Here is a 25,606-nt window from a genome sequence, read left to right as displayed (position 1 = left end):
ATTTACAATACACACTCAAAATGAAGAAAGCACATGCCTGAATATTATTCATGTCTTGCAACTTCGGAATAAGAATTTTTCGATTTGAATAGTTTTGTGGTTCAGCGTGAAATTACTTACACTCCTGCCTGCTGTGTAACGACTTTTAAGGACTGTACTCTAATTGAGGTACTCTTCCATCAACTGACACTCAGTTGAGACGTAATTCTCTTAGGTTTTTTTATCTAAAATAAAGCAACATGTTTTGTCATCAAATAACACTTTATGAATGTCCAAAAATGAAAGTGCTAAAAATGCTGAATTTCATTTTCTTAGGTATGTCCCATTACCACTATTAAATGCAGTCATTAGCTGCTGTAAAAAGGTTCGACCCCTATGTGTCTGAAGTCTGTCTTTAAGAATGGGATACTGGGATCATAAATAGGGTTTACACAGGAAGTGTTTTTATTAAGCTCGAATGTTTTTCCAGTACAATGAGACATTGTGATATTAAAAAAAATGAAATATCAAGATTTTCACGAAGATGCACGTTTTCAGCATCCCTATTGTGTTTGCCTGCTTGCTTGTTTGTCCATCTATGTACAGTAATTTCTTTATAGCCTACTATTGATCCTGATGTACATATGCACGTGTTGCTACTCACTTACCACTGGCAGACTGATTCCTTGGAATGACTTTGTAGCAGTGCGCTTTGAAATATAGTCCTGAAATACAATCTTTTAAAGATATTTCATTTTTGTTTACATGTAAGTGATTTATGACTGGAAGTTGAACGCAAATAGTTACTCTAAAACCTCGAAAGGATTGTAGATATAATTAATTTAGGTATGATCATCAGCATATGTCACCTCAGAGGAATGTCTGTTGCACAACACAATACACATACTGAGAATGAGTCGGTTCTCGATGACAACTTGCTGCAAGTAGTGCTGAATAAGCATCGATCACCATTTTCGTCTGTGGATGAACACAGTTTCGTTTGTTTACATCAGAATCAACCTTAGACCAGCTTTAGTTTAGAACAGTTGGAGAGATGTTCAGATTCATTGAATGTAAGTTAATTAATTTGGGAATTATGCTCACGAAATATATTCATTTTTACCAAATGATATTTTTCAATCAAATTAAACTTGGTATAAATTAAACCTGTTCAACTTTAGTATTTAGTTTAAATGTACTTCCATTTTCTCCATAAATTTCTAGCACTCATTTAGTTTAAACGACAGCCTACCCGTTTAAACTTGTGTTGGTCTGTATTACATCTAAAATTGACAGTTGATTATAAAGTTTGTGAATATCATTATTATGTCGAATTTTCCACTTGTTTTCAAGAAAGACCTTCGAGGAAGATAATTTTCAGATGATAATGAGGTGCAAGAGGCAGTTTTAAGCCATTTTGCAGACAAAAGTTCAGACTTTTTTTTTTTCAAGGTATAGAAATGTTAATTCAAAGATGTGTAAAGTATGATGAAGTAAAGGGAGACTATTGAAAAGTGACATAGATTTTTTTTTTCTGTTCCTCCATAAGTAGGTCAGGCCGGAAATTTATGGAACCCACCCTGTACATGCAGAAATTGTTCATTATCTGAGAAATTACCTGCAAAAGTATTGGCTGTAAATTGTAGTCGTCTAAAAATTTTAATAACCTTGAAAATAATGGAAGCCATAATAACTCAGTTGGTAGAGCAATGAATTATGGACTCGAAGGACTCGAGTTAGTACCCAGGTGGTGGACTTCCAGGACAACTCCAGGGTGCACTCAGTCGCCTGTCAAATTGAATACCTCTTTTCCCTGGGGATAGAAAGGCATTCAGAATGGGTTCTGACCACTTTACTCCTCCTAGTGCTCTACTTCCATATCCCCTTACATTGTTCACCATAACTTTTTAACTCTCAAAATTAGTCACAGAATGGCTTAAAATATTATCACGACACAAATGATTCTAGCAACATAAAATGAATTAATATTCTTACAAATTATGTTGGTTATTGTCTGTAATAAAATGTGAATTTACTCGGATATTCATAATAATATTACTACCTCTTGTCATATTTAGTATCTTTTTATTTCAGGAAACAGGGTTTCAAAGAACCTACTGCAATTCAAGCACAGGGTTGGCCTATTGCTCTGAGTGGCAGAGATATGGTGGGCATTGCACAGACTGGTTCTGGAAAGACGTTGTCTGTAAGTAAAATATTCTGATATCTGTTGTTTTGAGAAATTGTTGTTTAGTCAACTGTCTGAAGACAGGTCTGAACCTCATAAGTGATCCAACAATGCCTGGAAATTTTTTTCTTAGCAGTTTACACTGCATTGTACTTAAAATCGTATTTTTTCTTTTATTATATGCTTTTCGTGTATGTGATTTGGTTCAGAAGTGTAATAGAAGAAAACGTTTTACTGTTTAATAATGAAAGGTCTTCTCATGTTTCTTTTAGAGCAGTGGATGTAGTCTTGGCAGTAGGTGCACGTATAAGTATACTACTTCTGCTACGACATTCAAGAAAATTGAATATTTCTGGAATCTCTCTCAAGTATTATATTAATTGCCATATTAGCAAGTGAGAACTTCGTGAGTACGAGGCCCCTTGCAGCATTTCTGACCTCACTTTCAGTTGGAGGTTCCTCCAGTACAAACCCACAATGGAATTCCATCTCAAAATTGATGTATTATTCTTACTAAGTTGGTTGAAGTCAGAATGTTTTGTAAAGTCCATACTAAAATGTTTAATTTACTATAAATGGTGCATCAGAGTATTATTGTGCTTTTATGCCAGTTATTTTAAAATGTATTGAAACAGTTTGAAACTGGAATGTTTTACCTTGAATTCGATAAAAATAGTGATTCCATTTGACACGCAGATATTGATAATGCCACAAAACAGTTGCATGCAGACCTTTCAATCATGCAAACATGCTAGATTACACCTTTTATGGGTTTATTTTCCTTTATACTCCCTCATAATATACTTGGAATTCAAGTCACTTTCTGCTTTGCGTTTTTTAATGTTAAATCACTGAAAAAAGGCTGACACTGTCAAATGGTGACATATGCAAGTGTTTTGTTAGCCAGTATTTTTGGTAGCCTTCTGTCATATTACAAAGAGAGAAACTCGTAACTATTGTGAAACCACATTTTCTGTTTCTGTTACTCAATATATAATAATATTTCCACTGCCGAAAGTGACAAAAAATGATAATTTATTGTGGAAAATATAAAAGACTATGTCATTAATTTACTGGTTCTCATTTATTAATACTACTACCAGTTAATTTGGACATTCTGCAGTTAAGTATATAAAAAATTAGATCTAATGAATTTATAAACGTATAATAAATACAGCCCAGGACTACAATAAAAAGACTATAACTGAATTCAGTATTCGGGAGAGTAGTAATTGAATTTTTTATGACCCCACTCAAGCAGCCTCTTTTATATTGTGTGTAGAATTCTTCTGGAATGTATAACTGGTCTTTCCTCTTAATATTTTCCTGAACCAGAATGCACCAGAGCACTTTCTTTATCCATCACTTACACAATAGTAAGTTATATAATATAATCTTGAAATGATTAATATGTACAGTATTTTTTTGTATTAAATGTTATTCCATATGTCTAAAGCTACATTCACACTGGGGGATTTGTACCTGGGCTGTGTCTCTTGTACATATGAGATACATACGCCCAGGAGACTTGTGCCTGGATACTTATTTTTGTATACCTGTGTGTGGCAGGAGTATCCAAGCTGTTGTTCACATTCAGGACACAAATCAAATGATAGACACTCTTGTTAGGCTTATCAATACGTAGATTGCTTCTTCATTGGGCATTTATCTTCAGCTTCTCAATCTAAAGCTAGAAGTTTAGTAAGTCAGATCTTGGTTCTCCAATGAGAAGCTTGTTCTTACTCGGTGCAGATTTTCAAGTTACTAATAGTCCCTGGCACATTATGGAACAAAACATAAAATATTACAGAATATAAGCTTACCATTATATTTCGTAGCAACATTCAAAATGTAAACCGGATCTTCAAATTTCGAAATATTTACATAGAAAAAACACTAAACAATGAAACATGCAGTGAAATTCTTTTTCTCTTTATTAGGAATTTTACTTAAACAGGACAGTGGTAACCAAAACAGTGAAAGTTTAATTTCCTGATTTGAATCAAGAGGAACTACTCCAGCTGAAACATTGTCGGCATTTGTAAATAAACATTCACACTTTAGTTTCTATTAACGAAAGTGCATAAACATAATAAAAACACTCAAATTAAATATCAATACGAATAAATTCTATGCGAATTTTCCACAGTATAGCTATTATTTCTTAAAAATTGTTCTTCTAGAAATTACACTGTAGCCATTACATGTGTAAATACAGTAACATTTCTAATATAAATTTTTAGATTGAAGTACTTTTCATTCACTCCTGTCATGTGATGTGTAAGTTACATGTAAGGGTCCACACCTGTGAAGTAACGGTCAGCGCGTCTGGCCGCGAAACCAGGTGGCCCAGGTTCGAATCCCGGTCGGGGCAAGTTATCTGGTTGAGGTTTTTTCCGGGGTTTTCCCTCAACCCAATACGAGCAAATGCTGGGTAACTTTTGGTGTTGGACCCCGGACTCATTTCACCGGCATTATCACCTTCATATCATTCAGACGCTAAATAACCTAGATGTAGATACAGCATCGTAAAATAACCCAATAAAATAAAAAAAAAATGTAAGGATACTTAAATTGAATCGGTTAATAGATTGGAATTCTTTGAAAATACTAGCAATGATGAAAGTGCTATAATGAAATGCTATATGTATGTCTTATACGCTATACTGAGCTTATCATATGAGAAGTGAAGGCATGTGCTTGTGTTGAGCATTTTGATTGGTGATTTCTCGTCTTTTCAGTATACACTCCCTGCTATTGTGCACATCAACAACCAGTCTCGCCTTGCTAGAGGAGATGGTCCTATTGCCCTTATTCTTGCTCCAACACGGGAATTGGCTCAGCAGATTCAACAGGTTGCAAATGACTTTGGGGCTTCTTCTCAAATCAAGAACACATGCGTATTTGGTGGTGCTCCCAAAGGCCCACAGGTAAGGATATATTTTATATTGCGTCATCTTCACCACCACCACAACTATTTCGAAGCCATAAGTTATTGTATATAAATAAACCATAATGATAATCATATTTTCTTCTAAAAAACTTAATTTTCTTGCTTGTGATATGAAGAGAATTTTATATTTCAAAAGTGGCTTACTAGTCTTTACTCATTGTGGACAACTTTAGCCTTTTTTGTTTGTTCAGAAGGTGTGGCTAGGACCTCACTGAGTGAGAGTGATTATGAAGTGTTGGTGGAATGATGAAAGTGGTGATAGGTAATGGGAGAACATCGGGAAAAACCTCTTGCTCCTGCTTTGTTCACCAGGTTGCTGTGGGAAAGACGATTTATTTGGGTTGTTATAGCTTGGCAAGATAGACATGAGCCTTTCAAAATGCATGTGCTAATATGCTGTTACAACATATTTATAGAGATAGTCTATTGTGTCCCATGCTAATGCGGTGAGCTAATCCACATTTAGGCCCTGCCATTTACAACAGTATTTTACACTTTGTCATATCCTGCTTGAACTTCGTCCCAGTAACATATTGATCTGCAGAGTATGGGAGAGATGAGATTTTTTGTCAGCTTTTGAATACAACACAATTTAAGGCGTTCTCTGAAATAAGAACTTAACTACAAAATATTGAATTTGGGATACAGAGTATCAAACCTTTTAGATCTCGTATTATAGCTTTACGCATAACGACATTCAAATGTTTCTAGAGGACGCTGTATTTGTTGGAAGGAAATATTTTGTGAGGAGGGATATGTGTTACTAGGGATTCACTACATGCTGGAAACAGAAAAACGACGTAATGTAACATACTTACGTGAAGTTATTTCATGGAATGCCTTAATTGGGGATATGTATTTGGTGCACAGAAGAGAAATAAATGCACTACTGAATCCAGATATCTATTTATTTCTTTAGAGGAAGATGTCGAGTATTCTTCTGAAGGCTAATCAAGGTATACCTTATGTTAACAGAAAGGAGTGAATGTTAACAATTTAAATTGCAGAATGTTGCAAAGGTTAAGATATTTGTTCTTTTAGTGACTGACTTTAAAAATGGAATAATTTAAAACTCGGGTTTAATTCATGTAGTACATTTATGCTATTTATGTTCCATTGTATGGGTAGTCTCTGTCCACGAGGTTCTTTACTACCTTGCTGTACTATACTATTCATGTTGCTTCTTTAGTTCTGTTGAGTTTTTAAATAATTGACTTACTGGTCACTAAATAAGAGAGTTCTCTGTCTTCCATTCTCAATTAAATGTCCTTTTACTATTAGTTTGCTATTTTGAATTTGCTTTGAACAGGCACGGGATCTTGAACGAGGAGTAGAAATAGTGATTGCAACACCAGGACGACTCATTGATTTCCTTGAGAGTGGAAAAACGAATCTCAAAAGATGCACTTACCTTGTTTTGGATGAAGCTGACAGAATGTTGGATATGGGATTTGAACCTCAAATTAGGAAAATCATAGAACAAATTCGGGTAAGTATTCCATAAACTGTTTTGAAATACACAAATCAATAATTTATGTTATGGCTGTAAATGCACTTACCCGAAACATTTACATAAGCTTTTCTTGATTTTGAAATTAAGTTAGAAATGAAATGAATATCTTTCTGTATTTGCATTTTAGCCAGACAGACAGACTTTGATGTGGTCAGCCACTTGGCCTAAAGAGGTGCGGAATCTTGCAGAAGAATTTTTAAAGGACTATATCCAGATAAATGTCGGATCATTACAGCTCTCTGCCAACCATAACATCTTACAGATCATTGATGTCTGTCAGGAATATGAAAAGGAACAAAAGTAAGATCAAAATAATCTTGTAGAACTATTGTGAAGGTTTATTACCATTGTTATAATTATGGATGAAACATAACATCCTTAGTTCCAGTAAGTATTCGCACTCACTCCTTACTGCCTACTGTAAATATTACGAACAAAAGGCAGCCCTTCTCTCACAACTACCTTCTATAATACAGTATGCGGCAAAACAAACAACACTGAAATTATCACTCATCTGCTGTCCATGTTTTCCCAGCAACCAAGTACTTATTTATTTTATATAGTATTGTGTATTCAGTTTTGGGGTTAGTGCTGCAATTATGGTTTTCACAACAGAGAAGAAGGTATTTATCATCGAGCATTATTTCCGGTCATACAAAGTACTGAAATTACAGACATACTCTGAAAATCACGATAAGTCATTATAAAATGCAAGGTGACATAAGACTAATCCTGTACGACGGAACTTACAGACGACAGCTAACATTGTTGTGTTTTTTGGTGCCACATTGTTAAATCACTCCTGGTACTGCTCTTTAATGTGATGCAAGATCGGCCCATTCTGATGCCCCACTCCATATGACCAGAAATGATGCGTGATGACAAACAGCTTCTCCTCTGCTGTGAGAATCATAATTGCAGCACTAACCCTAACACTGAATATGCAATATGTCAAACTATCATATAAAATAAATAAATACTTGGTTGCTGGGAAAACATGGACAGCAGAGGAGCGATAATTTCATTGTTGTTTGTTTTGCTGCATATTGTAAAAACTACTTACAAAGTTAGCTGCCTTCATGCAGTGGAGTGGAACGAGAATTTTATGATTTGTCTCAAACTGTATGAAGGTAACTGGTGTAGACTTCAAAATGGAAAGACAGGATTAAAAAGTAATTCGTTAGAAGAGAGGTACTTCTTGGGTTCTATTTCTGTTGTGTTAAATATTAGGACTCTCTTAATCTTTTTCTCCTGCTCTAATAAACTTAGATGAACTACAACATATGACAGCTATTCTTGATTTTGGTGACTTGTTAGTGGTTTGAATTTCCTGAATTTCTGGTTGTTCTAAATTTCATAAAAATTCTCCGGACTGTCTGAATAATTGAGAAAGCACAATATCAAATCTCTCTCCCCTCCCTTTTTCTTCTCCTTTCTTCCCATATCATCATTTCTCTAAGTCCCACGTCATAGCTTCTAAAAGGGAAAAATAAATTGAACGTATATAAAGTATGAAACTAATAAGCATATTAAATAACAAACACCAGTTACATGTGTTTTCCATTTCAGTCATAAAAAGAAACAGCTCAATTTGCGAGTGAAATTAAATAGAGTTTGCATCTTACAACTAGCAACTATGCAAAAGATTAATTCCGAAGTAGTATATTCATAGTAAATTCTTTTCTTTCGTTCAGATGTTGCTTTGAAAACATCTCATAGTGTATGTAACATTGTACTTTTAAACATTTACATTTTGTGACTTTTAACCTTTTTTTATTCTTATTTCGATAGGGGTGTTTTCAGTGTCATTAGTATCAGTTGACTATTAATAAAACTAGTTCTGTTATGAATGGTTTCAACGATTGAATACACTGAAATCTCTTAACTTTTTGAAGGAAGCGAGAAAAGGAAATGTATTTGGGAAACGGTGGTTGCAAAGAAATATTAAATTGCGTAGGAAACATAATGAAACATATAAGTAAAATATCAAGAATGTTCCAAAAGATACTTAATTTAAAACATGTTCTTCATTGATTCATTTTTTTACGTATAGTGCAAAATTATTTAAGTAAGAATATAAACTATATCTTACTAAGGTGATTTTTATTCTCATAAAAATATGTGCAGGATATTTGGAAAAGTAGTAATAATCCTGGGCACGACAGCCTATAGAGGGCCAAGGCTGACCAGCAGACTGCTGGCCTCACGTCCACATGCCTCAGCAGAGGTGGACGATCATCCAACCAGAACAAGGGTATCGTGTGGTTAGCATGATGATCACACTAGCCATTATGGCTGGTTCACAGAACTGGATTTCGCTACCTACTGTAGCTCCCCAAATTCATCAAGATGCTGGGTGGGTACCATACCTATACACTGGCCAAAATTTCTTCTCCAATGAAGACCTGAAACAGCGCTTGTTCCATACGCTGGCCAAAATTTTTTCTCCAATGAAGACTTGAAACAGCACTTGTTCCATAATGCAAGTCCAGGCATGACACCTTAGACCACATTGCTACGGCGTGGGACATTTGGGAAAGTACAGTTGCAAAATATCATGAGAAGGAAGAGTTTATGCTCTGCTCTTTACATTGGCTTTGTTTCTGCAGCAGTTTCCAACGGTTTGACACAATATTACACATAGGAAAGTCGATGTGCACATTACGACTGTTCCAAACTGTCTGAAACTGCTGCAGAAACAAACCTACTAAAACATGGATTTTAAAAGATATGTGTAAAATAATTTGTTGTAAAAAAATTTTTAATGTTTTTGTATAAATACATTTTTTATTAAATCAGTATTTATTTGTGGTTGTACAAGACATTTTTATTGGCTGGTGTAAATATTAAAATTTGGTTTAAAATTTGTAATTAATTGATAATGGATTTATTGCAGACTGAGTACTTTGTTGAAAGAAATTATGGCAGAGAAGGAAAATAAAAGCATTGTGTTCATAGAGACGAAGAGGAGGGTAGATGAAATCACTAGAAAAATGCGGCGTGATGGGTAAGAGTGATTATGAGTTTATTTCTTTCTTAACTTTCGATTTAAAGTTTTTCCGAATTTAACAACACTTGTGGTTTGCAGATGGCCAGCTGCGTGCATTCATGGAGATAAATCTCAGCCAGAACGGGATTGGGTTTTGCAAGGTACGTAAGTAGTTAGGATTTCCTTGGATTTCTATCCTCCATCTTTGGCGTGACTTAATAACTTATTGTATTGAGCCACAGTGGTTGTGGAGGTAAATAAATGTTGTAGGATTCTGGACTTTCAAGTCTTAAGAGTCCTCCATACATTTATATTTTATCCTACAGTATTGCTAATGAGTCATTCCACATCATATCGCTCACAGACCAAACACGACCTTTTCGTAAATAGTCGAATTTTTTTATGAATTCCAGGCATCAAAGAAGGAGACACGTATTATTTTATTTCCACATTTATTATTGTTTATGTAGTTATGACTACTTGAAATTAATAAATTACCGGTATGAGCTCACTGTAACATAAGATCACTTGGTACTGTGGGTCTATATAAGTTGAGATTTGGGGTTTGCCACATTTAAAAGATTAAATACAATATTTTTTATACTTTAAACTATCACAAATAAATTTACTAATTTTTAAATTATTTTTCTTTCAAATCAAAGTTACTATATTAAATAGCACAGTTAAACATCTGGGGTGGGGGAGAAATAGACTTGTTCCTTGATGTATTATCTGTAAACTATAGCATTCAAAAGTGTAGGATCTGCTATATTTGCAACAATTTATTGTCTGGAGACATGGATGCAGTTGTGAGCCATAGCTGAGGAACCATTTTCCTACACGTGTGGTTTTTTTTTTTTTTTAATAATTTATTGATCGATCAGCGCATTTAGCGCTATACAGATCATTTCTAAATATGTAAATATAATACATGACACTGAATTGAGGGTAGCCTAGATTGGGCTCCTCAATGAACAAAATAATTGTTAATAAATAATAATTTACATAGGTTGGTGTGATAAGTTTTGATTATAATATGAGGTCCATTGGAAGTCTGCTCTTGATTCTGGTGGAAAATGTGGACTTCCTTCCAAGAGAGTAGTGGGTGGCGCCTGGAACATTTTCTAGGTTGTTATAGAACTTCTTAGCTTGTGAATGAATAAACTGTTGGATTGTGTCAATACCAGTTTCTCTGTGTAGTTGGCTGTTACGGACAAACCAAGGAGAATTGAGTGAAATTCGTAGGACTTTATTTTGAAATGACTGGATGTGTTTAATTTCACTTTACACGTGTGTATGAGAAGGCTGGCCACAGAAAGTTTTACGAAATTCTGTAGTGCCTCTACATAACAAATGATTCGTTCATCAAATGATTAATACCTTAAGGAACAGTATATACTTAATCTTTTATTATTGCCAGCTTAGCTAGAGTGTAACCCTTCACAAGGCTGGGTGAGGCCTAGCACTTTGTGACAGTAAAACAGATAGCAGGAGGCGAAGTATAGAAGAAGAAAAATCGATATTGAGAATGGAAAATAAGAAGCCATGTGTTCAGGTATTTTTTATAAGGTAGTTTCAACTATTTACCTGCAGATAACGGATTTTTTTTTTGTTTCAAATTTGCTTTGGTATTTTGTTTCATAACTCTGTCCATGTAATAAGTGTTAACCTTTAATTGCTATAAGACGTATTCCACTACTGCATGCAAATTTCTACATTTTAACCACGAGTTCCTATACCTGCATAATTAGGAAAAGTCGTGTTGGGTTCGTTAACCAAGTGGTTTAAGGTGCAAAAGATATGTCCGGACAGCTTATCATGCCGTGTTCCGGCCATTGCAGTCAATTGAGCCTGTGGTGATAAGGAATGGGGAGGGCTCATGCAAAGCAGTCGGTGTAATGGTATGCATGGAAGTTGACAGGATTTCATTTAACTGCAATTAAAACTATTTTGCTCCTTTTTTAGGGAAAAAAAACCTTACAATATAAAAAATATTTAAATTATTTTAAATTAGTTTAATGGGAGTCTAATATCAATAAAATTTAATAATACCAATGTACTTTATAAATAATACATACTGTTACTACTTTTCACCTCTTAGCAAACCGATAGAGTATATGGTTAATATATTAACTGCCAGTCTGTAAAGATTTAAATCCATTTAACCTTTCTAATCAGGCTTTTAAACAGATAGGTACACAAACAGGTGTAAGTTGCATTTTACTTATAAAGCTCAATTTAGTGGAGTCTTTGCAAGAGTCTATCAATTTCCAGATATGTAAACTGAAAAAAATGTGAAGCTGATAGTTCTTGTGACATTGCAATGTTCACTTGCTCCAGCACTGCATACAGTAGGTATATCGCCAACATACTGTCCAACTTGTGGTTAACAGTCTTCCAGTCTGCTACACATTGTTTTATAAGTAATTAAATTTCCTTTAAACTATTTATAGAGATTCCATTGTGGAATGTCATACTTCATTGCACTAGCAGACATTTTTAAATACTTTTAATGCATTTATTTCACATTGATATCTAACTTTTAAAACTTAAATCATAAGAAATTATCTTTCATAGTTATAGTAAAATCATAAATATTTACTGAAAGATAGTTTTTCAAGCTTTTGATATGTTAAAAAATACAGTAAAACTTCGATAAGACATGCCTGCTTATTACGCTGTTCCGCGTAATATGCTTTTTTTGTCCGGTCCCTGCACATTTCATATATAACGCGCCTTTATAAAATACCCTGTTTGTTGCGCTCAAGTCCTGCATAATATGCTGTTTTTGTGGAATATTTTCGATGTAATTTTCAGCAATGTACTGTAACAGCAATGAAACATCTTGGTCACTGAACTCACTGGTGCCATTAATCTGAAATGTACTGGTATTCGACCCTTTACCTGCACATTTAAACCTTCATACTTCATACCTTAGTATACCCCACCCTCTTGTTATGCTCTCTTATTCGACTCTTTACCTGCGCACTTAAAGCCTACATACAGTTACAGTACCTCACCCTCTTGCTAACCCTCTCTCAAACAGCATTCCTCACTTGGCCGTAATAAAATTCTGGAAATTTTTGCTGGGCAGTTTGTTGTCCTTTAGTGTATTGAAGTGTCTGCGAATGTCATTACAATGAGTATTAAACAAAAAGCACTTTCTGTGTCAGAAAAATTGGAAATCACGAAAGTATGATGAGAACAGTACTCTTACTCAGAAACAATTCTGTGATTCATTAGGAATCCCATCATCGATATTAAGAATGATAATAAAAAATCGCGACTCAATCACTACAGTTGTGACATTGTCGGGAGGATATAATCGCAGAAAACTGAAGTGTGGTAAACATGAGGACTTGGAGAACACGCACACGGCAAACAACTATAAATGACTTTTTCTCCAAAAGAATTAAGTACAGTACATATTGTAAATGTCGTTGACATACAGTACAGTAATTACATAATGGAGTAATACTGTATTATAAAATCCAGACGTTTGAGATGGGCAGGACATGTAGCATGTATGGGCGAATCCAGAAATGCATATAAAGTGTTAGTTGGAAGACCAGAGGGCAAAAGACCTTTGGGGAGGCCGAGACATAGATGGGAAGAAAATATTAAAATGGATTTGAGGGAGGTGGGATATGATGGTAGAGACTGGATTAATCTAGCTCAGGATAGGGACCGATGGCGGGCTTATGTGAGGGCGGCAATGAACCTCCGGGTTCCTTAAAAGCCAGTAAGTAAGTAATACTGTATTACCTTTCATGAATCATGTATTTCAATAAAGAAAAATGCTAATAGATACTGTATATAAGTCAAAATTAGTATACCCGCCTAATACGCGGTTTACACCCAGTTCCTTGGACAGTGTCTTATCGGGGTTTTACTGTATTAACATGCAATATTTTTAAAACGTGTGGACTTAGGTGGAAATAAAAACACACGTACTGGTTTAACTAGAGTTTACATAGAGTTAATAAAAAAATATACAAGGTTTGGGGCTTAAGTCATGACAACTATTTTTTTTTTCAAAGGTAATGGTTGGTATAACAAAATGTCATATGTCGCACGGAAGTCGTGCAGTCATAGTGTGTGTCCACAACACAAGATGGTTCTGTGCTTGTCTGTAATAGAACAGAGAGTAATGTTAAATCAGTTGTCAGTGTAGCGCAGTGCAGGATGGATGTAATCTGTGTTGAACAATGCTCGAATATCGAAATAGTCGTTCTCCATAGGAGAAATGCCAGAGAATGCCACAGAGAGTTGGTAGAAGCTGTTGGGAATAATGCCTTTCCATATCAGACAGTTGCAAGGTGGGTAGAAATTTTGAGGGCCTTTAGAACGGGTATGTGTGCTGTAATGATTCTGGCACAGGAACCCTGTAATGTTATGACAACGACGTAATAAACATGAGGAGCAAAATGTTGGCGTGTTTTTAAATGTCCGTACATTTTGTCCATTCCTTGTCCTTTCATCTGTATATTCCACATTTTCCACCAATGCTCGAATTCTCACGAAAAAAAAAAAAACATAGTTGCCATGACTTATGCTCCAACCCTCATATATTAATGTAGTCAGACATATGAAAGTCAGAATTTGTTCCATTTTGTGCAATTTGACTTGGAATGACTCTTAATGTGTATTGTAATATGGGAATTAAATTCTTTCTCACTATGTTTTCGTTCTTGCTTTCTTTGTGACAGCTTTCTCAACTGGGCCAAGGTTCAGAAAACTATTCCATATAATAAAGTGTTTCTGAAACAGAACTATAAATGCTAAGTTAACACTGGTCAGGTCTCCTGAAATTATAAATCACTATGTTGCAAATGTTTATTAGAAAAAGGTAGTTACATAAATTGACAGAGTAAACATGAGTTGCAAGTAAGACTACTTCATTCTTCATCTTGGATTTTTTTATTTCGTTTGTACTAAGTTGTAAGTACAGATGAACTGATTATATAAAAATGTGTAGTAGAACCATTTTTTGAATTGTTGCAGAATTCCGAACTGGTAGATCTCCAATTCTTGTGGCGACAGATGTTGCTGCCCGTGGTCTAGGTAGGTTTGTTAACCAGTTATTCAGGTTTCCTGACAATATCATAAGATATTGTATTTGCTCTTATAATACAAATAATTTTTCTCGAATAGTAAAATTCTAATTTGAGGATTTGTTTTGTTTCAGTTTTTGAGTTTTATATTTACATACACATTTTTATGAAGTAATTAATGCATGTACGTAAAATATAAGAAACCAAAAATGAGTTGGATCATTCTAAATCCTTTTCACATATCGAACAAGCGTATATGTGGTGGCGGTAGTGATGATATGTACAATTTTAACTAGAATTGCAGACAGTGAACTTCGCATATATCAGTATGTGATTAATATGTTTCTACAGCTACTTCTGTGAAATGTTAATGTCCTTAAATTGAAAAATATATTCGTTCTAAAGCATATCATTCTTTAATGAACAGACTCCATACTTAATTGAGTTTTGTAATGTTCAAATTTGGAGTTATCATGTTATAAACAATGTATTATATGAGCAAACACAATCAATTTCGTTTTATTTATTTATTTATTTTTTTTTTTTGCTGAAAGTACTAGATTACGTTTTGATCCTATTTTGATAAACTATTTTGTATTTCAAGCTTGCTGTCTGTGTTTGATGTGAATCCAAGATATTTCAGAAAAATATAATTTTATAGATTACATTAAAAAATGTGGTCAGAAAAATAATTAATTGCTATTCATATCTTCATGTAAAAACATTTAATGTCTTCAGTTTGTTGGCATATACACTTCATTTTGTATTGGAGAACAATTTATATGCTTAGGAACCATACCGACTTCTGGAGGTCAGAGTCATTGAACAATCTGACTTTCTAAACTAGTTTCTTGAAAAGAAAAACATTGAAATTTTGTGTTAATGTATTACAGTAGAAAAATTGAAATTTTGTGTTAATGTATTACAGTAGAACCCCTTTTTAACGAATCTTTTGAGGGATTATTTTTGTTTTTCTTAAAAGGGGATTTACATAAAATGAGAAGGAAAGGCTAAAATAACTAGTACTAATGCGTGTTATATACCAAACATTACCTATATAATCATATAAATATACCTACAATATCTTTGAAAAATATTGGAGTGCAAGAGGTCAAATGACTTTGTCAAATGCCTGGCATTAGAAAACAACAACAAATTATTTACAATAAATTCCATTATAATATTTTCTAACTCTTTAAATGGTGAGACACAAATGTTTTTCTGTTGTTTGAAACCCAAACCACACTGAAACTCGGCACTGAAAATTTCTTCTTTCTTCATTATTCTCCATAATGAAATAATCAGCAAACCATGCTTTCTTGCCATATGCGATTGTATTATTTGAGGATTAGCCTCGACATCCCTTATTATTTTCACTTTCTCTCCAATAGATAATTTCTTCTATTCAATTGCCATTATAAGGATGCATAAACAACATAAACTAACAAAAAAAACTTGGAAACAGGATTCACACAACTCACTAGAACAAAGCAAGCAAAGCAACCACTATGTGAAATTAACACAAAACAAGACCATAAAGAATAATAAAGAATAATGCTGCTGCATGGTACCACATTTGATTGAAATGCCTTGTTGAATATACCAGTACTATTGATTATTGAAAGTCAAGTCGATATTTCGAGCTTCATTATCACAAAATTCACTTGAAAATTATTCCTTAAATTGGGATTTTTCTTAAACTCATTTTCCTTAAAAGTGGGAATTAATTGTTTTATTCTTATGGTAATTTGGCTGGGACTTGACAGATTATTCCTTAAAACGAGAAGGTAGTTTTTTACTGTACTATTATTACAAATAAACTTCTGTCAAGTTAAATATAAATTATTATTACTTTAAGGTATCACATCTCGATGTTTATGTTAAATTAAAATCTGAGTAATTTTTTTTTTTTATATAACACACGTTTTTCCCAAGAAATATTCTTTTATAAGAGATTTATATTGGGAAGGAGTGGAGGGAAAGCTGTGAAAATACTGACACAGAATTTTAAATTTCCATATTATATAAAAGGTGTTAGTTCAGAATTTGTTGCGTTGATTTAAAATAAGCTATAGAAATATTATTGAGGTGCAAGACTGCAAATGGAGGACATCCAAAGCCAAGAGCATTAGCAAACAATAACACAAACAATTTAAAATAATTGAACTTCTAATCTCACTGTATGAGGTGAACTTGTTTTATTTCAGAATCTTGAAATGTGTATAGATTCTTTTTCCTGACAATGAAAACAGGAACACTTCAATAATTTCTTGGATTCACATAACCCAGTGTGTTGCAGGAGCCTTCTGAAGCTGAAGGGAAGAAGGTTGGAATACAAGTTCTCACACTGTATTAACAAGCTCGGTTCTTTTCTTTCTCTTGCAGAGGCACATGCGAGATAATGCAAAAGCTGGTTTGCATTGTCGTTCAGGCTGTGCCTCTCTGCGATTGGTTGGTTACTCTCCGGTAGGCCGGTGAGAGTTAGCCACATGTGTCGGGATTTCGGGTGCGGTGACGGTGGGGGCCCGACTGGACCTTAACCGCTTGCCCACCCGGGGGCCCGTCTGTCGGCTGTTCTCCGCCGTGTCTCGGGCCCACCGGGTCAGTAGCGTGCTCCGCCTGTGTGTGCTGGGCGATTGGCACGCATACGAAGGCTGTGTGGAACGTGTTGGGGTGGCCAGGTGCATGCTCTGAACGTGAGTTGCAGCATCAGTTTGGAATTTAGATGATGGATCGGAGGGAAATGACCTCGTAGGTTAGCTGGGAAATTTGCAAGGTTTGCGTGGAGTGTGCACCTGCGACCTGCCTCACTGACAGTTCCTAGATGTGTTAGTCAGGTAATGCCAACAGTCGACAGGATTGTACTTAACTTGACTTGTTCTGTTGCAGGGCTTTAAGTTTTATGCTGATGTTTTTATTTAGTGAAATACAATTTCAGTTTCCATTAACAAAGACATTAAAATTTTTAGTTTCGTAGGTAGTCTTTATAATTGATTATTTTATTAATAACCTTATGAAATTAAATCTTGCATGAATTGGGTAATTCATCACATTAATATTAGCTGTGGACTGTTGCAGATGTGGAAGATGTCAAATTTGTAATCAACTTTGACTACCCTTCAAGTTCTGAGGATTATGTGCACCGAATTGGACGTACAGGTCGCTCTCAGCGAACAGGTACAGCGTACACATTCTTCACTCCTGGTAATGCTAGGCAAGCATCTGATCTTGTAGCAGTTCTGCGAGAGGCAAACCAAGTGATCAATCCCAAGCTATACGAGATGGCAGAAATGTCCAAAGGACTAGGAAGAGGTAAATTATCTGACCTTACTACTTGTAAGGAAATGTTTTTTCACATTATCTTTTTTGGGTAGTGAAGTATTTTTAAATGTGTTGATTGTACAATTCAAGTACTTATTTTGTCAGAAATATAAGTAAATCACAATTCTGTATTAATAAAACTAAAATGTGAGCTGTTTAAAATGCAAATACTAAACTTGTACTTCCCAAGTGCAAGTAACTCCTGACACAGAGGATTGGCAGTTCAAGGCAGGACAGTTGATATTTATTTATTTTTATATCCAATGCCACCAGGTTGTCTTTTCGACATTTCTGGTCTTCTCTCCTGGCCATGGCTTAGTTGTAACCCACTTCTGAGGTTGGGGCGCCTGGAAGACGGAGTTACATTACCCCGATGATGTGATAGGATGATTATGATAATGTGGTGCCAGGAGAGGTCTTAAATCTAAACTTAACCTAAATTCCAGACCATGGACGAACACAGGAATAATCCCCTTTAAGGAAAAATTCCTGTGCTCTAAGCGGGAATCGAACCCGGGACCTCATGAACTTTAGGCAGAAGCTCTAACCACTAGACCACGAGGCTGTTCCATATACATATAATATATGCAAGTGCAATAAGGTAGAAAGTGTCTCTCGTCAATGAAAAAGTTAATAGTTGAAAATAAAGATGTCCATCATGTGGTCAATACAAAAACCAATTTGTGTAATTAATTTTTGACAACTTACAGTATTAGCAAAAGAAAAAATTGTTATAGAGATAAGCTCCACAAGTTAATATAGAAGTATGAATATGCTTTGAGACGGAGGGAAACAAAAGAATGCAAGTGATTCTTATTTGCAGGGTGAGCATTATGGGGGATTAATAATAATAATAATAATAATAATAACAATAATAATAATTATTATTAATATTACCATTACCATCATCATTACCATTATTATTATTATTATTATTATTATTATTATTATTATCATTATTATTATTATTTTATATATGGTATTCTCTATCTAGGATTCTATCCCCCCTCATCAGAAATCTTAATTCGCAAACGCCTACGGTACGAAAATAAATAAATGAAATCACAGTTCCTTTTTGTATGTTTTAACGTTAACTGAAATATAAAACTTATAGAATAACTGTTCGTAATATACATATCAATAAACAAGAAATGTGTAGTTTTGTAGTTTTTATCATTTGAATTGAGTTCACTATACTTTTGCAGTTTGATTAAAGCATTTAAAATCTCGAAATCGATGGTATTTATTGAAATAAGAAATCTATATCGAAATGATAACCTGTATCGAAATGACATTCATTTCGATACAGATGATCATTGCATAATAACTTCGTTTCAGTATTGTCGTACAAAAGTTGATACATTCTCCAGGATGTATGTGGCAATACAATTTTCAAGAAAATAACACTAACACATTAATTATTATCAAAGAGGTACAGTAATTTACATTTTGTCTAAATAAAAATTACAAATATTAATGAATAGAACCGTGTGGAATCGAGGGAAATTCTAGCTACAGAAATACATAGTAGCAGCTAAATGCAGTTAATTCTCGGTTAGCAAGATGCCGCATCACAACCAGCAACTTCTATAATATGCCAAAGTATTTAATGTTAACTGCAAAATGAAATTATGATTTAACAACATTGAAACTTGATAATATTTCTATCTTCCTTTATTTAAGATTCTATCACCATTGTGGCTATAGATTTAGTTTGTCTTTATTAAACTGATCTTTTCAAAATCATTTCACACACTTATATGCACTCAAAGGATATGAATAGGAAACTATGTTGTGTTTCTGAGCAGCAGACAAGAATGTATTCATCTGTTCTAATGTTGTTATGTCAATGTTTAGTTTTGAATGGCAATTTACACGAGGAGAAATCTTTGATGTACATATAAGTAGGATATGTAATAATGTACGTAGTATAGTTCCAATACTAAGAGCGTCACCATTTATCTAGCAAGGATCCAAATCAATGTCGTCATTTAAAACTAATGCTACTCTAAATCAGAGTTTCCCAAACTTCTGATGCTTTTGGACTGGCAAAAGATAGGGAAAAATGTTGGATGAAGTTGTTTTTTAGTGTTATTCTTATCACTCTTTATTAAAATTTACAGTATTTTAATTCGAAATTTTACGATCACATCAGCAAACAGTTTGTCCATCCTTCTCTCAAACAATAGTACCAGTTGAGTAAAGTAGTTATTTTAGATAGACAATATCAGCATCTCCTGCTGCCAATAAATATTCTTTTAATTCAGTAAATAGAGATAAGAAATTCAATGTGAAATGTGTAAAAAAAAACACCATTTCATTCACAACAGCACAATTGAAATGATTTATTTTGGTGCCTTTGGCAAAATATATTGGAAATTATGGCTGTACTTGTGTGGGTTCATAATTTTTTTAATTATGTCCTACGAAGATTTAAAACTAAATAATTTGAGGTGTAAGAATTATGTTATTGTGGAAGCTATTTATGACTGAAGAATAAAATGGCAGTTGTATTTGAATATTTTATCTCATTCTTTTGTGAATGAAATGTTTGTATGTTTTAACAAAATCTGATTGATTACAAAAGTTTTCTGACTTGAATAACTCCATACTTAAACATGTGATAAGAGGAATTGTAATTGTGAGGGATGAAAGTAACAAAAATTATAAAGAAATAAATAAAAACTAACCATTATTCAGATAACATATAATTTTTGCTAACATATTAATTTTTATTGTGTCGTGGTCCACACCTATGGAGTAAGAGTTAGCACATTGGCCGCGAAACTAGGTGGCCCAGGTTAGATTCCCGGTCGGAGCAAATTACCTGGTTGAGGTTTTTCTGGGGTTTTCCCTCAACCCAATATGGGTAACTTTCGTTGTTGGACCCCAGACTCATTTCATGGGCATTATATCACCTTCAGCTCATTCAGATGCTAAATAACCTAAGATGTTGATAAAGCATCATAAAATAACCTACTAAAATAAAAAAAAATAAATTATTATGTCGTGAGTTTTGTATGTGTGAAATCAATGAACTTATTAGTGTTCAAGCTAATTATTAGGTGTATAGATCTGTTGAATGTACAGTGGTCCCAAAAAAAAATGGCTGGCTAGAATTTTCTGAGTTAAAAAAAAAAAAGCAGATTTATGCATGTGTAGGATTATCTCAGCTCAGTTCACAAGATGTGTTTTTAAATGGTTATATGTGAATAGTTTCAAACTAGATACACACTAATAAGGGGTAAGTCACTTGTTTCCAACATTGTAACAAAGCTGAATTCAATAAACTGCCAGAAATATCCCTTGCAGTTACATTTACTTAGGCAATCATCTGCAAGAATACAAAATGACTCAGAGTTAGAGCTTTGGCTTTGTAATCTTTTCGTCATAAGTTCGAATCCGAATGGTGACAAAATTATTTAATTCTGTTTGTTAGCATATGTAGTATAATCGTATTAATTTAGTGATAATGTTTAGCTTACATAAGAACACCCCCCCCCCCCCCCAAATCTTCCATATTTCAGGATTGAAAAGCGGTCGCCATTTTTGGTAGCAAAATTGTTTTCACTGTACTTCTACAGCTCACTCAGTGTGTGATTGTTTGGAAACACAGCGAACATTTTGGAATTGTGTAATGCAGTTCCTCACAGCTGTTGTCACTCATAAAAAATTAATAGCTGAGTTAGCGCTGTCCCGGCTGAATGCGACCATTGTCATGTTTGCTACTTAATATGATTTAATTCACGTCATTAAGCAGTGAAATAACATGTGTTTCAAACTAAACTGCCATAAGCAAAACTTCATTTTGAAATTTATGTTTTTAAACTTTTATGGTGGAGTAGCAGGATTTATATTATGATGAAAAGGCTACAATGCGTTTTCCTAGTTCACCAGGTTCGAATCACTAAATCTATGAATTTTTTTTTAAAGGTAAGTTAGGTAATGCATGTTCTAAAATTGAAATCATGACATAGGAAACTAAGAAGGAAAGTATTATTTTATAACGAAAAAAAAAATTGTGACACAGAATAAATCATCATTTATAATTTAAATAAAATATTTTAAAAAGTCGCATTCTTAGTAGGAAGTACATGTTTCATACGATTGGATGACTTTCAGCAATCTCTGGGCCATGGACCATACCATAGGCCTATTTGAATTTAAACCTGATCTTTCTGCTAGGATATCGCAAGCATTCTGAATTAGCTGTCATAATTCATTAGTGGTCACAGGGAGTGCATACTGCTAGTTCTTCCAAGGAGTTGGGGAGAATGTGTTTTAATATAGCTATAGCTATATAGACATTTCAGGAGATGGTCCTGCCTTTGAAAATACTTAACAAGTGTAATTTATTTATTTATATATATGTATATATACATATATATGTATATATATATATGTGTGTGTGTGTGTATATATATATATATATATATATATATATATATATATATATATATGTATATAACTGTTGTGTGTTCATGATGTGCCATACAACAAAAAATGTTAGAAATAATACCTAAATCACAGGGAATGAAAAGTTATACAATGAAAAATAAACTTTTCCAGCTGGGATTGAACCCTAATCTACTGTATATGAAACTAGGGTTTTATCCACTAGACCACAGACTGTGTTGCAAAGATCATCTGAGTGACGAGAATTCAATTAAACCTCGATCGATTAGGATGCCACATAGCCATCTTGCTCACAATAGTGAGTGAACCATGTGTTAAAACTTTGGTATTGATCCGAACAAGAGTTCGGCCATTTTTTCTAGGGATGACTGTACAGTATCTGTCTACAAAGCACAAAAATATAATGCACTTGGTATTATGAATTAAACAAAGAAAATAATAAGTTTGAACACCAAAAATATTGGAGAAGGATGGTATTGTTACATGTAGTCTGAAGTAGAAATAAATATGTCTCTATAAACATTTGAACACTTGTAATAATACTATATGAAGTTATAAGACTTGTTAATGTGTTTGGTAACCTTTCAACATGCAGGAAGAAATAGGTGGAGAGGCAGGGACCGAGACAGAGATCGGGACAGAGATCGTGATCGTGATCGAGAAAGGGATCGCGACAGGGATCGAGACAGAGACCGAGACAGAGACCGGGACAGGGACCGAGACCGAGGTGGACGTGGATTTGGAGGCCGAAGTCGTTCCCGCAGCCGCAGCAGAAGCAGAAGTCGTTCACGAAGTCGTAGTCGAGGGGGTCGAGATAGGAGTCGCAGTAGAAGTCGCAGCAGAGACCGAAGAAGGGACAGAACAAGGAGCCGCAGTCCCAGAGACAGACGAGATGATCGATCAGGCAAGTTGGACAATGAGCCGACGCCGCCTCAGCATTTGGTGTCTGCAGCTGTGACCCTGCCACCTCCTCTTCCTCCTCATCCTCCTCCTTCCACCACATATTCCTTTTATGGTCCTCCCCCATTTCCAATGAGGAATGGCATAACTTGTCAGCAACTATCATCATTGTCCAATGGCTATGATAGTCAGTTTCAAAGGTTCGTGTCTTGTTAAGGGGCACGTAAACATGTCTGTGATAAACTTTTTTTTTCATGCATGTATGCTTTCATGTTGTGGTTGTGTTCCTTCTTGTTTTAGATGATTATGTGATCGGCAGTAGCTACTGGAGTACAGCAACTGGGGAGAGATGAAGTTACAGCTACTTGAAAGGACTATTCCGATATATTATAAGAAAATGAAGTTGAAATTGATGTGATGCCCCATGTTCCTCCTTGTTTTCCCATTCCCTAATGGAGGAGGTGGCCAATTAAAATAAAGTGAAACCTGTACAGTATTTTGACAATAAAATTTTGTTACATAAAGTACCTTGAGTCACTTATTTCCTCAATGTTCCGTTCTGTTTTAGCATGAGGCATTCCAGTGGCCAGTACCCCCCTCACGTACTAAATGATGGAAGGAGGAAGATTTTATGTCTTTTTATACATAACTGAGCAGCCATTCCAGAACAACAATTTTGTTGAACACTGTCAGTATTTTCCATCAATCTGATGTTTTACCCCTATTATATGTACGCCACTTTGGTCTGTTCTTTGTGCATTGTACTTCTAAGTTTACAGAAAAAAATATATATGTAATATATACTCGTGAATTGCAGTTTTTATTTTAACACACAACCTTGAAATGGACGAAATTGCAGTCTTTGACGCAACGTCGAAATGGGCGTTAGGATGGTGGTTATAATTTTAGGTTGAAGGTGAATGGAGATCAAAGTCTGTGAATTAGATAATATAACAAATAATTTAAGGTTAATTTGGGTTGGGTTTTCAAAATGCCCACGAGAGGGACAACAAAATTAAATGGAGTAAATGTCAATCTATAGTTAATATATAAAACATCCGTATCCCTTTCCCTTCCTATTCATGTCCATAGCAATTTTGCTCCAAATTTACAAGACTGGTATATCAGCCGAGGCGAATAATAGAACAGGTTTGTGTATGCACGTCGGCAACAAGGCCAGTACAGGGCTACGATGATAAATACCATAGGAAGAATTTAGGTTTCACGAAAGCTACCCTTACCAACCAGTATACAATGGTCGGCAGGTTTTTTTTTTATTTTTTTTAAGTATTAACTCCACAACCCCTCCTGAAAGTGGACTCAGCTGATTTTCTAGCAGAGAGACATCTGGTGGCTGCAATGCAAATATGAAACGGCACAAGTTATTGGTTCTTTTCTATCCAATAGAAAGTCTGATAGAAAGCGCAAGTATTCCGCTTCGTTGTGTCTTTCTTCTGTCAGCCATTATCGTTTTGTTTGCCGGTTGGGTAAGTAAGTTGTTGTGAGCCATTTAATTTCGTTTAATAATAAATCTCTTTTGAGAAACATTTGCTTCTTACTTTGTGAGAGACAGATGGAAAGTGGAGTTACTATGAAATAAGATATTGTAGTTGAGGGTATGTTTCCATGAAATAAGTTCCAGTTTTTGTTTCAGGTGTGATTGGTGGCAAGTGACATTTGATCGTACAGAAAGTTAGTTGATGCTGTATCATGTACAGCAACGGGTTTTCGAATCATAACATGTATGTATTTTAAATTATTGTGTTATTTCATCAAACATCATTGCGTTTGATTTTGCGTGTATTTTTCGGATATATTGTACTGACCTTATTTCTTCAATTTGAAATTTTAGTTCCCGAATATGTGACGTACATGTAATAGTTGTAAGCTTTAGCAACTTTTTTTTTTCGTGTATGTATACAGGGTCATTGAAATAGTGGAGCATGTTGAAGCATAGTCAACTTTTATTTCCCCTCCCCTAACATTGCTTATGTTATTATTTTGTAACGTTACAGGTACAGAGGGGAACGGGATCAACTTAAGACACGATATTGGGGAAACCATCAGAATAATAATCAAAATGGACAAAATGATAAGACAACTGTGAAAGGAAAGCAACCTGGAGAGAACCTGAAGAAACCTCAATGGGACTTGAATAATCTGCAACCATTTTTGAAAGATTTTTATGTTCCACATTCAAATGTTTCAAACAGGTTTGTGATTGTCCATAACAAATATAGGCCTAACAATTTTAATTAAGAATCGCTTTTCTAAAAATTGGGCTTAATTTATT

The 25,606-nt window shown here is 34.6% G+C and overlaps 2 protein-coding genes and 1 non-coding gene across 7 annotated transcripts in view; all 3 read left to right on the top strand.

Moving 5' to 3' along the window:
• Positions 1 to 24,124, top strand: part of LOC138696630 (probable ATP-dependent RNA helicase DDX17) — a 30,387-nt gene extending 6,263 nt beyond the window's left edge. The window contains exons 3-12 of one of the 4 annotated variants that reach the window (XM_069821825.1): positions 2,074 to 2,185; positions 4,909 to 5,097; positions 6,430 to 6,609; positions 6,761 to 6,933; positions 9,530 to 9,640; positions 9,722 to 9,783; positions 14,627 to 14,686; positions 17,755 to 17,988; positions 23,009 to 23,317; positions 23,882 to 24,124. In XM_069821825.1, coding sequence (XP_069677926.1) covers positions 2,074 to 2,185; positions 4,909 to 5,097; positions 6,430 to 6,609; positions 6,761 to 6,933; positions 9,530 to 9,640; positions 9,722 to 9,783; positions 14,627 to 14,686; positions 17,755 to 17,988; positions 23,009 to 23,317; positions 23,882 to 23,886 — 1,435 coding nt within the window. In that variant the 3' untranslated portion in view covers positions 23,887 to 24,124. Of the gene's footprint in view, positions 1 to 2,073; positions 2,186 to 4,908; positions 5,098 to 6,429; positions 6,610 to 6,760; positions 6,934 to 9,529; positions 9,641 to 9,721; positions 9,784 to 14,626; positions 14,687 to 17,754; positions 17,989 to 23,008; positions 23,841 to 23,881 lie in introns of those variants that run through there. The other 3 variants (XM_069821824.1, XM_069821823.1, XM_069821822.1) reach the window with 3 other exon arrangements.
• On the top strand, positions 4,779 to 4,844 carry LOC138697205 (small nucleolar RNA U54). Its single transcript, XR_011331567.1, has one exon. It is a non-coding gene; the product is annotated as a small nucleolar RNA U54 (small nucleolar RNA).
• Positions 24,125 to 24,656: 532 nt separating the features above from the next.
• Positions 24,657 to 25,606, top strand: part of LOC138696629 (uncharacterized) — a 30,609-nt gene continuing 29,659 nt past the window's right edge. Inside the window, exons 1-3 of one of the 2 annotated variants that reach the window (XM_069821821.1) lie at positions 24,657 to 24,800; positions 24,968 to 25,055; positions 25,329 to 25,526. In XM_069821821.1, the coding sequence (XP_069677922.1) occupies positions 25,024 to 25,055; positions 25,329 to 25,526 (230 nt within the window). In that variant the 5' untranslated portion in view covers positions 24,657 to 24,800; positions 24,968 to 25,023. The remainder of the gene's footprint in view (positions 24,801 to 24,967; positions 25,056 to 25,328; positions 25,527 to 25,606) is intronic. The other variant, XM_069821820.1, reaches the window with a different exon arrangement.

Source organism: Periplaneta americana, chromosome 3 (assembly GCF_040183065.1).
Source record: "Periplaneta americana isolate PAMFEO1 chromosome 3, P.americana_PAMFEO1_priV1, whole genome shotgun sequence".
Lineage (NCBI taxonomy): Eukaryota > Metazoa > Arthropoda > Insecta > Blattodea > Blattidae > Periplaneta > Periplaneta americana.
Note: the sequence above shows the minus strand (reverse complement) of the source record. Positions and strands in the feature narration are given on the sequence as shown.